Here is a 13,286-nt window from a genome sequence, read left to right as displayed (position 1 = left end):
GAGTTTTCCAGGATTTCCCTGAGCGACACAGAACTTTATATTATGATGATGATGAATGTGGTGTTTTGTGGCGCAAGGGCCAATTATGGCCAAAGAGCGCCAGGCCGGTGCTAATGAGTTAGTAATGGAGCTATGAATAACGAAAGGCAGATGCTACGGTGGCTGTATAGGGGCCTAAAACAGTTGCTCTAAAGTACATAAAACTTACAGAAGATAAAATTATGCCAATGATTAATGGGCTGCACAATGAACACGAAATTCACATTGTAAGATAATGATCAGATAGTGACATATCTCACAGAGAAACGTTTTGCAATAAGCACTACTGCCTTAACAGAGCCCTTGGGATGCAAGGGCCTGGAGGCATGTGCTTTACAATACAACCATCACAGCGGCATCCTCTGAAAAGAGGATGTGCTATGAATTTATGGGGCTAAAAACTTGCAAGTCTACATCTTTCAGGAAAGCTATGACTGCTGTGGTGTCAAAGAACGCTTCTTCCCCAAGAAACATTGCTGGATGGAGAGGGGTGTGCTGACGATATACAAGAGGAAAATGTCTCTTTCTCTCAGCTTCGGATTCCCGACACTGCAGTAGTACGTGGAGAACGGTCAGCCTCTCACCACATCTACCACACGTTGGAGGCTCATTTCCTGTCAGTAAAAAATTGTGGGTGCCATAGGTGTGTCCTATCCTGAGTCGACAGAATAGGACATCAGTACGTCGTGTTTTCGTTTTCGGGGGCCAGAAACCTAACTTTGGCTTAATCAAGTGAAGCTTATTCTTAGTTTCAATGTCCCATAAGCGTTGCCAGTGGCTTCGCAGATTCTTCCGTAAGAGAGGCTTCAGATCTGTAACAGGTACAGCAGCCGTAGGAATAATTGCTTGTGAGGTGAGTGATGTAGCCATTTCGTCAGCTAGTACATTCCCCTCGATGCCTCTATGGCCAGGTACCCAGCATATAATTACATGCTGGTCAGACATATACGCTCTACAGAGAATGGAGTATAGCTCAGTAAGTACAGGGTTTTTGTGTTTACAGAGTGACTTCAATGCTTTTACGACGCTTAATGAGTCTGTGAATATAATTGTCTTTTGAAGATTTGATTTTCTTATATGTTTCACAGCCGACAATAGTGCGTGGGCCTCAGCCGTAAATATACTTGTTTCAGTGTGCAGTACACCGGATTCAGAGAAAGATGGACCAATGGCTGCATAGGACACCCCGGCATGCGACTTAGAAGCGTCAGTGTAAAACTCTGTGCACGAGTACTTGTACTGTAGTTCTAAGAAGTGCATTTTAATATGCGTCTCTGGCGCATGTTTAGTGATCTCTACAAAGGATGTGTCACACTCTATCAGCTGCCACTGCCATGGTGGCAACAGTTTCGCTGGAGACATAAGACAATATTCAAGCACCGGAACACCCATTTCCTCACTAAGGTTCCTTGCACGCAAAGAGAACGGCCTTCTCGCTGCAGGTTTGTTATTGAAGAGCATGGCATCGGTCATATCGTTTACGCATGAATAAGAGGGGTGTTCAGGGTTTGAAATTACTTTGAGGAAATATGTAAAACTGCTATATGATCTCTGAAGATGGAGTGACCATACATTTGCTTCTGCGTAAAGGCTTTGTACGGGACTTGTCCTGAAGGCTCCGGTCGCGAGGCGGATTCCTAAATGATGGACAGGATCCAGCATCTTTAAAGCACTTGGTGTAGCGGACTGATATACTATAGCGCCGTAGTCAAGACGTGAGCCAACAAGACACCTATACAAGTTCAAGAGACATTTCCTGTCACTGCCCCATGTTGTACTTGATAGAAGTTTCAATAGGTTCATTGTCTTGAGGCACTTAGCCTTCAAGTATTTGATATGCGGGATGAATGTCAGTTTAGAGTCTAATATAATGCCGAGAAACTTTTGCTCGGCGCGTACCGGTAATCTGCTACCAGACAGCTCAATAGCAGGACATGATACTATTCCTCTCTTATTCGTGAAAAGGACGCATGTACTTTTCTGTGGGCTCAATCTAAAACCGTTTTCTTCAGCCCATTTTGCCACTTTATTTAGGGCATGCTGGACATGTCGTTCGCAGATAGTTAAATTGCACGATTTGAAACCAAGCTGCACATCATCTACATATACAGAGTATGACATTGTTCGTGGGATAGCCATGCCCAAAGAATTTATTTTCACAATAAAGAGTGTGCAGCTTAGCACACCGCCTTGTGGAACCCCAGTTTCCTGGGTGAAAGACCTTGACAAGGCATGGCCCACCCTTACACGAAATGTGCGGTTAGAAAGGTAACTTTCAATTATACTTAACATACTCCCGCGGATACCCATAGCGGAAAGGTCTCGAATAATGCCGAAGCGCCATGTGGTGTCGTATGCTTTCTCCAAATCAAGAAATACGGAGAGAAAAAACTGTTTGTGTATGAAGGCATCCCTTATATTTGCCTCAATGCGGACAAGGTGATCTACGGTCGATCTGCCTTCCCTGAAACCACACTGGTGAGGATCTAGTAGTCCATTGCTCTCAAGGATATAGATTAGGCGTCGGTTTATCATCTTTTCAAAGAGCTTACAGAAACAGCTTGTCAAAGCGATAGGTCTATAACTACAAGGTACGGACGGGTCCTTACCTTGTTTGAGTATGGGTACTATTATAGCTTCTTTCCAAGAAGATGGAATATATCCAGCGGCCCACATGAGATTAAAAAGTGAGAGGAGTGCTTTCTGTGTTTCAGGGTGCAGATACTTGACCATTTCATATATGATACGGTCACCACCTGGTGCTGAGCTGTTACAACAAGCAAGAGAATTTTTGAGCTCAGCTAAACTAAACGGGCGGTTGTACTCTTCATAATGGCCACATTTCCGATCAAGGGGCTGTCGCTCTGCACGTTCTTTGAACTTGAGGAATGATTGCGTGTAATGAGATGCACTGGAGATATAGGCAAAGTGTTCACCCAGGCAGTCTGCCTGGTCTTCCAGGCCATCTCCTTGGGTACTTAATAAGGGCAGGGGGTTCGTCTCCCGGCCTTTTAGTTTATTTACCCTATTCCACACCTTTGCCTCGTCTTTGTAAGAATTTATCCCTGATATGTACCGCTCCCAGCTCTCTCTCTTTGCACGTCGACGTGTTCTCCTGCCTTGTGATTTGACCTGTTTAAAGTTAATAAGATTTTCAGCTGTTGGAGAATTGCGAAGCAATCCCCAAGCTTTGTTTTGATTTTTGCGTGCTTCTCGGCATTCGTCAGTCCACCAAGGGATGCGGCGTTTCTTTGCCAGTCCGTTAAATTGTTTAATGCATTTTGTTGCAGCATCAATAATAAAACCAGTTAGGTATGCCACAGCATCGTCTATATTAAAATTAGAAATGTCATCCTCGCCTAAATATGTGAGTTCTCGAAACAGTTCCCAGTTTGCTGCTTCGACGTCCCATCGAGGGAAATGGGGCGAGCATGTATCTGGTTTTGTTAGATTTAATGTAATTGGGAAGTGGTCACTCCCATAGGGGTTCTTGAGAACAGACCACTCCAGGTACGGGAATAGTGAGCTGGAAGCTATGCTTAAGTCAATGGACGAGTACGTTTGATGTGTAACATTGTAGTACGTTGGTTCTTTTTTATTCAATAAACATGCACCTGAAGAAAATAGAAAGCTTTCTATCAGGCGCCCACGTGCATCGGAGCGCGTGTCGCCCCACAGCGGGCTATGTGCATTTAAATCACCAACGACTATATATGGCGGAGGGAGTTCATCGATGAAGCTTTCAAAGTCTGTTTTAGTAAGGTGACAAGATGGGGAGACGTAAATCGAACTAACCGTTATTAGCTTACCAAATAGCACAGCTCGTACTGCAACTGCCTCGAGGGGGGTCCGGAGACTTAATTGCTTACATGCAACACCCTGATCGACTATTATGGCTACACCCCCCGAGGAGGTGAGTGCATCATCGCGGTCTTTGCGAAAAGTGGCATATTGCCTTAGAAAGTTAGCCTGCGTTAGTTTTAGGTGTGTCTCCTGAACACACAGCAACTTGGGATTGTGTTTGCGTAGGAGTTCTCTAATGTCGTCGAGGTTATGGAGAAGTCCTCTCACATTCCATTGTAGTATTTGTGTATCCATTATGCTATATGTGTAGGGTGCTGTGTGTTTAAGAGACTGAGGTTAGCTCATGGGCCTTTTTCAGGCGCCGTGACGGGAGTTTTGTCTCTTTTGGAGCGGTCGAGAGTACCTCGCCGCTCCTTAGGCGCTGGTGGCGCCGTCTGGCTGGTCGTTGTGTCCATCGCCTCTTGCGAGGCGCTGGACACGCGCTCTTCCGAGCGCTTTGTTTGACGAGAAGGCCTCGGCACGTTGGACGAGGCCTTTTGGGGCACCTGCCCGGAGGTGGATGGCCCCTTCTGCTGGGGTGACGGAGCAGCGCTAGCTGCAACCGCCGCGGGGGCAGGTGGCATAACTGCCGACTCACTGATTGTGGGTCGGACAGCTGCCGGAAGCCGTTGTGGCGCTGCCCCCTGACGCACCACCTCGGCAAAGCTGTTTGGCAGGTTGGACACCCGCCTACGCGCTTCTTTGAATGAGAGGTTCTCCTTTACTTTAATTGCTACGATTTCTTTCTCTTTTTTCCAGGATGGACAAGACCGCGAGTATGCCGCGTGGTCCCCATCGCAGTTTACACAGTGTAGAGGTTTATCACAGGATTCAGTGGGGTGTTCGTGTGCACTGCACTTAGCACAGGTCAATCGGCCTCGGCAGTTTTGCGAGCTGTGGCCGAATCTTTGGCACTTGAAGCAACGGAGAGGGTTAGGAATGTACTGCCTTACTCGGATCTTAATATAACCTGCTTCTATTGTTTCTGGTAATACACTGGAGCCAAACGTGAGAATTAGGTGTTTGGTATCGATTTCTTTCCCGTCGCGCCTGATTCTAATTCGTTTTACGTTGATAATATTTTGGTCCTTCCATTCTTCCAAAAGTTCAGCCTCGGTCAGGTTCATTAGGTCGTCCTCAGAGATCACACCACGGATGGTGTTCATGGTGCGGTGTGGGGTTACTGAAACAGGATTGTCCCCAATAGACACTAGGTTACTTAGTTTTTGGTACTGGTTTTTGTCATGCAGTTCTAAGAGGAGGTCGCCACTTGCTAGCCTAGATGCATTATAGCCTGGGCCAATTGTTTGCGTTAGACATTTGGAAACCAGGAAAGGCGAGATCATTCTCGTTGTCTGTCCAGGTTTTTCAGAATGAATGACTTGATAGCGGGGAAAGTTTTCAGTGTGTCGGCCAAAAAATTTAAATACTTCTTCGGTGCGCCCTCGCTTCTGGGGGCGATCAGGGAGTTTTGGAAAGGAATAGTCCATAAGGGAATGTTCAGTTTTCGGCAGTAACAGCAGCCGCCCACCATGGAGCCCAACAAGGGGACGCCACAGGTCTTATAAAGAAACAAGTCCTGCGGACGCCAACTGTACGTTTCTGCTATAACCAGATATGTACAACCAAGGTTGATTGCAGCACACATGGTTAACCCTTGCTGCCGGGAAGAGCGGAAGTAAAAAAGAAATGAAGAGAAGACAGGAAAGATCAAAAGTTAGAGAGAAAGACGAAGATTGGAGAGAAGGACAGGAAAAGGCAACTACGGATTTCCCCCGGGTGGGTCAGTCCGGGGGTGCCGTCTATGTGAAGCAGAGGCCAAAGGGGTGTGTTGCGTCCGCCGGGGGGCCTTAAAGGTCCAGACACCCAGCATCGGCTCAACCCCCAGGATCCCCCTTTCCCCAGACACGGCTAAGCCGCGCACGGCTACACGCGGGAGGGTCCGACCCTCGTGTGCTCGGGTCCGTGGTGTCGCAACACACCAAACGCCTGCTGACGCAGACGCCCCTGCGGGGAACTTTATATTATGTCAAGACAAGCTGACACCATGTCGCCCAATGTTGTCACTCTTAAGTAAGCATTTTAAAAATAATAAACACTAGTTGATAGAGTTTGAATAGTAAGAAGTAGTGTTTATTTTATTCAAAATAGGAAACTGAAGGCAGGGGATAGTAAAATTCACAGCAAATAAAACATATTCAAAAAAGAAAAGCTATAAAGCTCTATGTTAATTGAGTCGAACATTTTCAAATACGAATAAAAAGCTGCATACAGAAGCAAATATTTTTGAAAATGAGCTATTTCTATAAAGTGATAGCAAGATCATTGGTCCCGAACTTTTTCACAAGTGAGATTTTCTCAGCAGTTAGAAAGTCAACCTCAACTGTCCTCACATACTCTTAGCCCTGCTCAATGCCTCCATTTTGTGTTTCAGTGCTTTCCATTTTGGTTTGGATGAGGGTCACCTGCCCCCCCACCACACACACCTTTGCGTCAGTCAACACTTTTCTTTTTGAGCTCAAGCTCCTTCAAAGAAGAGGCCGCACAGTTCATTCCCGATTATTCCTCAATGTAATTGTCATTTCTGTTCTTGTCCTCGTTCTGCCGCGCGTTCGCCCCAGGGATCGTTTGAAGCATCCTCTTCGTCAGTTATACAGTGAACGTCCGATTTTTCGTACTCCCTAGGGCCCACGAAAACGACCGAAAAATCAAATTGGGCAGTCCGAAAATATGAAACCATGTCTTTTTACTGCCCTTAAGGGCTCAAGTCCTCACAGGCACATCCCAAAAAGCTCTGAAGGCCTGCCAGTACACTTATTAGGCATATCGGTGCTCTTACTGTGACAGCAGACGGTGCGTGCACGCGTGTAGTATGAAATACGTGCTGTGTCCCGTGACAATAACCACTTCCCACGCTTGTTAAGCTTCACCGCAATACTTCACATACGCTTCACCGCGTAACATTACTGTGCTGAGGCGATGCTACCCTTCGGGAACCGGCATTATGCCACGCGTCATGCTTTCTAAGCTTCGAAGCCAATCGCGAGGATTACAGAGGCGGAGTCGGTGCCATTACTGACAGCGGCGAATTCTTTCAATGAAAATCACGGCACCGAACGGCAAGGACCTTAATAGCAAACGTCGAAGCAGCTAAGCCTAGCGTTGCCGCAGTGGTGGTTACGGCTGCCAGCAGATCTGCGTGCGGCGAGATAATAAAAACGGTGGTGTTGGCTTTGCTTAATGCAGTTTCGGTCCTGCGGTCGTGGCAAAAAGTACGGAAAATCGGAAAGCGAAGGGTTCTTGCGTCCGAAATTAGACGTTTTTATACACTGACTCTATGGGACACGTGGTGGTGCCGCGAAATCGTCCGCATTATCACAAAAGTCGGGCGTCCGGAAAATCGGTCGACTGTACACTGGCAACTCCTCCAGCCGACGACAAGTCGTCAAAGACGATTCGTTACGATCCCTCTCTTTTACTCGAGCCAGAAGTAGGGCGATTTAAAATGACAGCTAATTTTCCCTGATTCAAGCACAAATTCCCTGAGTTTTCCCTTACTATCCAAAATCCCTGAGAATTCCCGGTTTTCCCGGTTGGTAGACCCCCTTAATTGTCTGCAGTGCACGCGTACACACGCATGCACAAACACAACTCACACAAATACAATAAAGCAGACGGGGGGTCAGCCGCCGGTACCATTATGGGCACTAGTACCATCGTACGCGATTTGCGGAGGTTGCCGGTTGGGCTCCCACCGGCGGCAAGCTGTCTTTTATTGCACTTCCATTTTCCTTTTCTGTATTATTCCTGCATTCCAATTCATACACATAAAACCGTTAGCTTCCCCCGTGCTTTCTTATGTGAGCATGCATACTCACTGCCTGAGGAGTGCCCAGAAGTCGAGGTAGTAGGTGATGTTCCGTGCCGCCCAGAGGCTGCGGCCGCCCTGGAACTGGAAGGCGTCCTCGAAGAGCGCGAACGTGCCGGCCATGTGCGAGTTCGGCAGCAGAGGCTGCCGCTGGGACAGGTATGCCATGTCCTCCCACCACTTCTCCAGCTGCAGTGGAGAATGACATTGCAGTACTCAGGATAGGCCGGAGAAGAGAGATGATGGTTACCGTATTTACTCGCATAATGATCGCACTTTCTGCAAAAAAATTGACACAAATTCAGGGGTGCGATCATTACGCGGGTTAAATTTCCAGGAAAAAAAAAATTCATCCCGCGTTTGCTGTGGGATGACAACAGGTCAACAACCGGGCGGCTGCCGCTGTAACAGTGCGGGACACCAAAACAAAAATGGCGGCCGGCGGGGCAAACCGAACGCGCCGAACAATATTTTTTTTTCTTTTCGCGAGTACATTACGTGCATTGAAACAGTTTATTCCGTATCAGTAATGAACAATATCGTTAATATCGGCGAGCTTGCGGCAATAGCGTAGCCATGTCCACTTTGAGGGGACAGAAACGGAGATGGGCGCACTTAGCTGCCAGTGACATAGAAACACATGGCGGGCATGCTGCGGAAACTGCGGCATTAGTCTTCACTACTATCTTAATACGGCACGTTTCCGCTAAGGGTGGGCGAATATCTTAGCTGTGTTACAAGTGTCGGCGTATGAATAAGGCACAGTTCTAACGTATCAGTGTAAACGTGGCTACTATCGTTGCCGCTCGCCCACGAGCGCAGAGGAGAAGAATCGAAAGACGCCTTTTTTGTTGTTGTTGATCACAACCATTATAAAGCTTACAAATAAAGCCAAGTCAAACGGCCGTAGCTCCTTTTTATGTCATGGAAGTGCCGAAAGTGATTTAAGGAATGCAATGGGGCACGTGCTTAAAAATGTTTGGTGCGTGCAGACCGCTTGGTAAGTGTCGTTCGCGTAGCATTCGACAGATGGTAAGCGCGATCATCATTAGCTAGACTTGGCATACGACATATCGATGCGGCAAGTTCGGGGTGCCATCATTACACGGGAAAGAAAAAAATCGAACTTTCACGACAAAATTCAGGGGTGCAATCATTACGCGAGTGCTATCATTATGCAAGTAAATACGGTAATGGGGTTTTATGGCGCAAGGGCCAGGGTAACAGCGCCAAATAATGGTATGACATAGTCAATAATGTAGTAATGTGGTCAATGCCAAAAGGTGTATGTGGCACTGCTGTATGATGGCCTAAAACCATTCGCTGTAAAGTACTTAAAATATACATTTAAATAAAATTATGACAGTGACAAATAGGGTGTACAATGATATGCTGGACGGAAATAAATTATATGCTACTAAGAGGTTATATACTAAAATGTGTCCCATCAGGGCCCTTTGAGAGTAAGGGTCTGGAAGCGTGCTCTACACAAAACTCTACCATCACAACTGTGGCTTCTTAAGAGAAGCTGTGCTATGAATTGTTTGGGCTGATAACATGCAAGTGCATTTCATTGAAAAAATCGAATACTGGATTTTGTGTTCAATAACGGTTCCTTACAGAGAAACATTGCTGGGTGAAGAGGGATATGTTGTCTGTAAGCTAGAGGAGAAAGTTTTTTTTTTCTTTCATCGTCTGCTTCCTGGCACTCCAGTAAGACGTGGATGACGGTCAGCCTCTCACTACATTTACCACAGATCTGAGGTTCATCACCAGTCAACAAGTAGTTGTGTGTGCTGTCATCATCATCATCAGCCTGGTTACGCCCACTGCAGGGCAAAGGCCTCTCCCATACTTCTCCAAGAACTCCGGTCATGTACTATAATTGTGGCTATGTCATCCCTGCAAACTTCTTAATCTCATCCGCCCACCTAACTTTCTGCCGCCCCCTGCTACGCTTCCCTTCCCTTGGAATCAAGTCCGTAACCCTTAATGACCATCGGTTATCTTCCCTTTTCATTACATGTCCTGCCCATGCCCATTTCTTTTTCTTGATTTCAATTAGGATGTCATTAACTCGCATCTGTTGCCTCACCCAATCTGCTCTTTTCTTATCCCTTAATGTTACACCCACCATTCTACTTTCCATAGCTCGTTGCGTCGTCCTCAATTTAAGTAGAACCCTTTTCGTAAGCCTCCAGGTTTCTGCCCCGTAGGTGAGTATTGGTAAGACACAGCTATTATACACTTTTCTCTTGAGGGATAATGGCAACCTGCTGTTCATGACCTGAGAATGCCTGCCAAATGCACCCCAGCCCATTCTTATTCTTCTGATTATTTCCGTCTCATGATCCGAATCCGCGGTCACTACCTGCCCTAAGTAGATGAATTCCCTTACCACTTCCAGTGCCTCGCTACCTATCGTAAACTGCTGTTCTCTTCGGAGACTGTTAAAGATTACTTCAGTTTTCTGCAGATTAATTTTTAGACCCACCCTTCTGCTTTGCCTCTCCAGGTCAGTGAGCATGCATTGCAATTGGTCCCCTGAGTTACTAAGCAAGGCAATATCATCAGCGAATTGCAATTTAATAAGGTATTTTCCATTAACTTTTATCCCCAATTCTTCCCACTCCAGGTCTCTGAATACCTCCTGTAAACACGCTGTGAATAGCATTGGAGAGATTGTATCTCCCTGCCCGACGCCTTTCTTTATTGGGATTTTGTTGCTTTCTTTATGGAGGACTATGGTGGCTGTGGAGCCGCTATAGATATCTTTCCGTATATTTACATACACCCATAAATGGACCCATAAATGGACAATATTGTGCGATGCCAAATCAGTGCTACAGGTGCTAAAATGTTTTTTAAAGAAAGGACCATGCTACCTGCTCGTGCTGGAAATCGTCGGAACTTCATCACAGTGCCGAGTTAAGTGGCCACGTGATCACCTTTCAATGGGTGCCTAGTCATTGTGGTGTTTTTGGCAATGAACTCGCTGACAGTGAGGTAAGATCGGCGTGCTCTTCCTCTGATGAAGTACGGATTGCCTACTCGCGACCTGACACCAACTCCATGATCAAGGCACTCATGCAGGACCTTACAAAAGATTACAGAGCCCACTATGACAACATTCACAGATGTCTACATATGATTGACCCTGACGGTAAATTCTGTTTGCCCCCGAAGCTTACACGGAGCAAAACATCATTGCTACATAGGATTCGGCTCGGCGTTGCTTTCATCCGTTGCTACGCGCACCTCATCGGCCAATCGAACAGCCCCGATTGTGATCACTGCCAGACACCTGAAACACTGCAACAGCTACTGTGCGACTGCCCAGTATATATGCTGGAGCGAAGGACGTTAGAAAGTTTCTTAGCCAGCGTTGGCAGGCAACCACTGTCGGAGGAAGCTATCCTCGGCCCATGGCCTGACACTGCAATTTCAATACGTGCAACAAAAGCATTGTTGAAGTTTCTGCAGGACACCAAGCTCGACGAGCGGCTCTAGCAAGACAACTGTCTTATGTACATAAGCACTCACCACTTCTCTTATCATCATCATCCATCCCAGTACTTTCTTCTCTTATCATCATCATCCATCCCAGTACTTTCACTCCCCTTCCCTCTTCCCCAGTGCAGAGTAGCAGACTAGAGCGCACTAGCTCAGGTCGACCTCTCTGTCTTTCCTATCAATAAATCCAATTCAATTCAATTTACATACGGCTCGTCTACGTGTGTCCTATTGTCAACCGAGTTAAGAGGACATCGGCTTCCCGTGATTTCATTGTTAATGGCGAAATGCCTAACTGTGGTTTAATTAGGCAAAACTTATTAGATGTTTTAGCATCCCAAAGGTGCTGCGAATAGCCTCTTAATTTTCTCCGTAGGAATGATTTAAGATCTAAAGCTGTAACAGCTATGAGATCATTGCCAGTTTTTGTTGTTATGGGCATAGCGAGATCATCAGCAAGCATGTTACCCTTAATACCTCTGTGGCCAGGAACCCAGCATACTACGATACATTGTTCAGCTGCATAAGTAGTGCACAGAAGTGAATACAGTTTAATTACTACAGGATTTTCCTGCTTTTGAAGCGACATTAAAGCCTTAACTACATTTGACGAGTCTGTAAATATAATTGCCTCCTTGAAATCGATTTGCATAATATGCTTTACAGTCGACAATAACACATAGGACTCTGCTGCAGAGATGCTGGCTAGTGTGTGCAGAATGTCATATTCCGAAAATGATGGTCCAACTGCGGCATAGGACAAGCTGGCATGCGACTGATGCATCCGTGCAAAATTCCTTGCACAAGTATTTTGCCTGCAGTTCTACGAAGTATATTCAAATGTGTTTTTGTGGAGCATGTTTCAAGACTTCTACAAATGATGTGTCCCCTTCTACGATCTCCCAGTGCCACGACAGTAGTGGCTTTGCTGGGTTTTTCAGACAGTGTTCTAGAAGCAAGACCTTCATTTCTTCACTAAGCCTCCTAACGCGCAGTGAGAAGGGTTCTCTGAATGTTGGGCGATTATGAAACAGTGTAGCACAGATCATGTCATTTACAGATGCATAATAAGGATGTTCAGGGTTCGAATGCACTTTCAGGAAATATGTAAAACTAAAGTAGGACCTTTGCAGGTTGTAATGATCGGCCTGGAGGGGTAGTGTCCTTTGAAACTCGCCCAGCCTACTGCGACAAATCGGTTCGTGAAGCCAACAATGCACCTATTGCGGACAGCCCAATGGTGCCAGCAAGGCTAGCCATGTTTGGCGGACGGAGTATTGTTAGTTGGTTTGCTGTCACCTTCACTGTCTAATTGGAGCAAGAGAACTCCTGAAAAAAGGTGTTTTGCAGAACTTTCTCATCGGCCCCAGTAATCGTCACAGACGTGGTGGCTAACTGCGGAGTCGGCTCTGGAATCAAGAGGCGCCAGCTTGAGTCAAGCGTGACAACCCCTGTCTACGAGGACCCTCTCCGCTCGGTGTGTTGAGGGAAACAAAAGTGCGGAAGTGAGTGTGTGAATGCTCGCCGTCAAAGGCGGGTCAACGACGACTCCGACGACTTTGGACACTCTGATTGGACAAAGGTTGGATGGCAGTTTTCCCCTTGCCTAGGGATCTAGAGAGGACAGAGCAGCCGTTTTCGGCTGCTCGGGTTGCTTCATTTTCAGTCATGCTAGACTGATGGAAGGTAATGTTCTCCACCCTTCATGTAGATATTGTATATAAATCCTGTATTCCTTATTCTTGATCAGAACAAGGACGATAGCATGGGCCAGCCCACTCCGTATTATGTGCCCGACCCCAACTCTTACTACTGGCTGGCAGCGGTGAGACGGGCTTTGCGACGTGGTGCTGTGTCTGCGGTGAGTGCTTGGTTTATGCTTTGACTTTCTAGGCTTCATTTTGTGATTGTTCAGTTTAGAACAGTAGGGAAGCTGGATTGTTGATTGTTAGTTAGGTTGTGTTTAACTCGGTATGTTTAGCGAGCAGGACCAAGGTAGCAAAGCAGCAATCATGGAGTTTAG

General features: G+C 46.5%; 1 protein-coding gene across 1 annotated transcript in view; it reads right to left on the bottom strand.

The window, feature by feature from the left end:
* Positions 1-13,286, bottom strand: part of CROT (Carnitine O-octanoyltransferase) — a 220,813-nt gene that overhangs the window by 59,457 nt on the left and 148,070 nt on the right. Inside the window, exon 5 of the mRNA XM_055075955.2 lies at positions 7,761-7,939. Within this exon, the coding sequence (XP_054931930.1) occupies positions 7,761-7,939 (179 nt within the window). The remainder of the gene's footprint in view (positions 1-7,760; positions 7,940-13,286) is intronic.

This window comes from Dermacentor andersoni, chromosome 2 (genome assembly GCF_023375885.2).
Source record: "Dermacentor andersoni chromosome 2, qqDerAnde1_hic_scaffold, whole genome shotgun sequence".
NCBI lineage: Eukaryota > Metazoa > Arthropoda > Arachnida > Ixodida > Ixodidae > Dermacentor > Dermacentor andersoni.
This window is presented reverse-complemented; position numbering and strand designations above follow the sequence as displayed.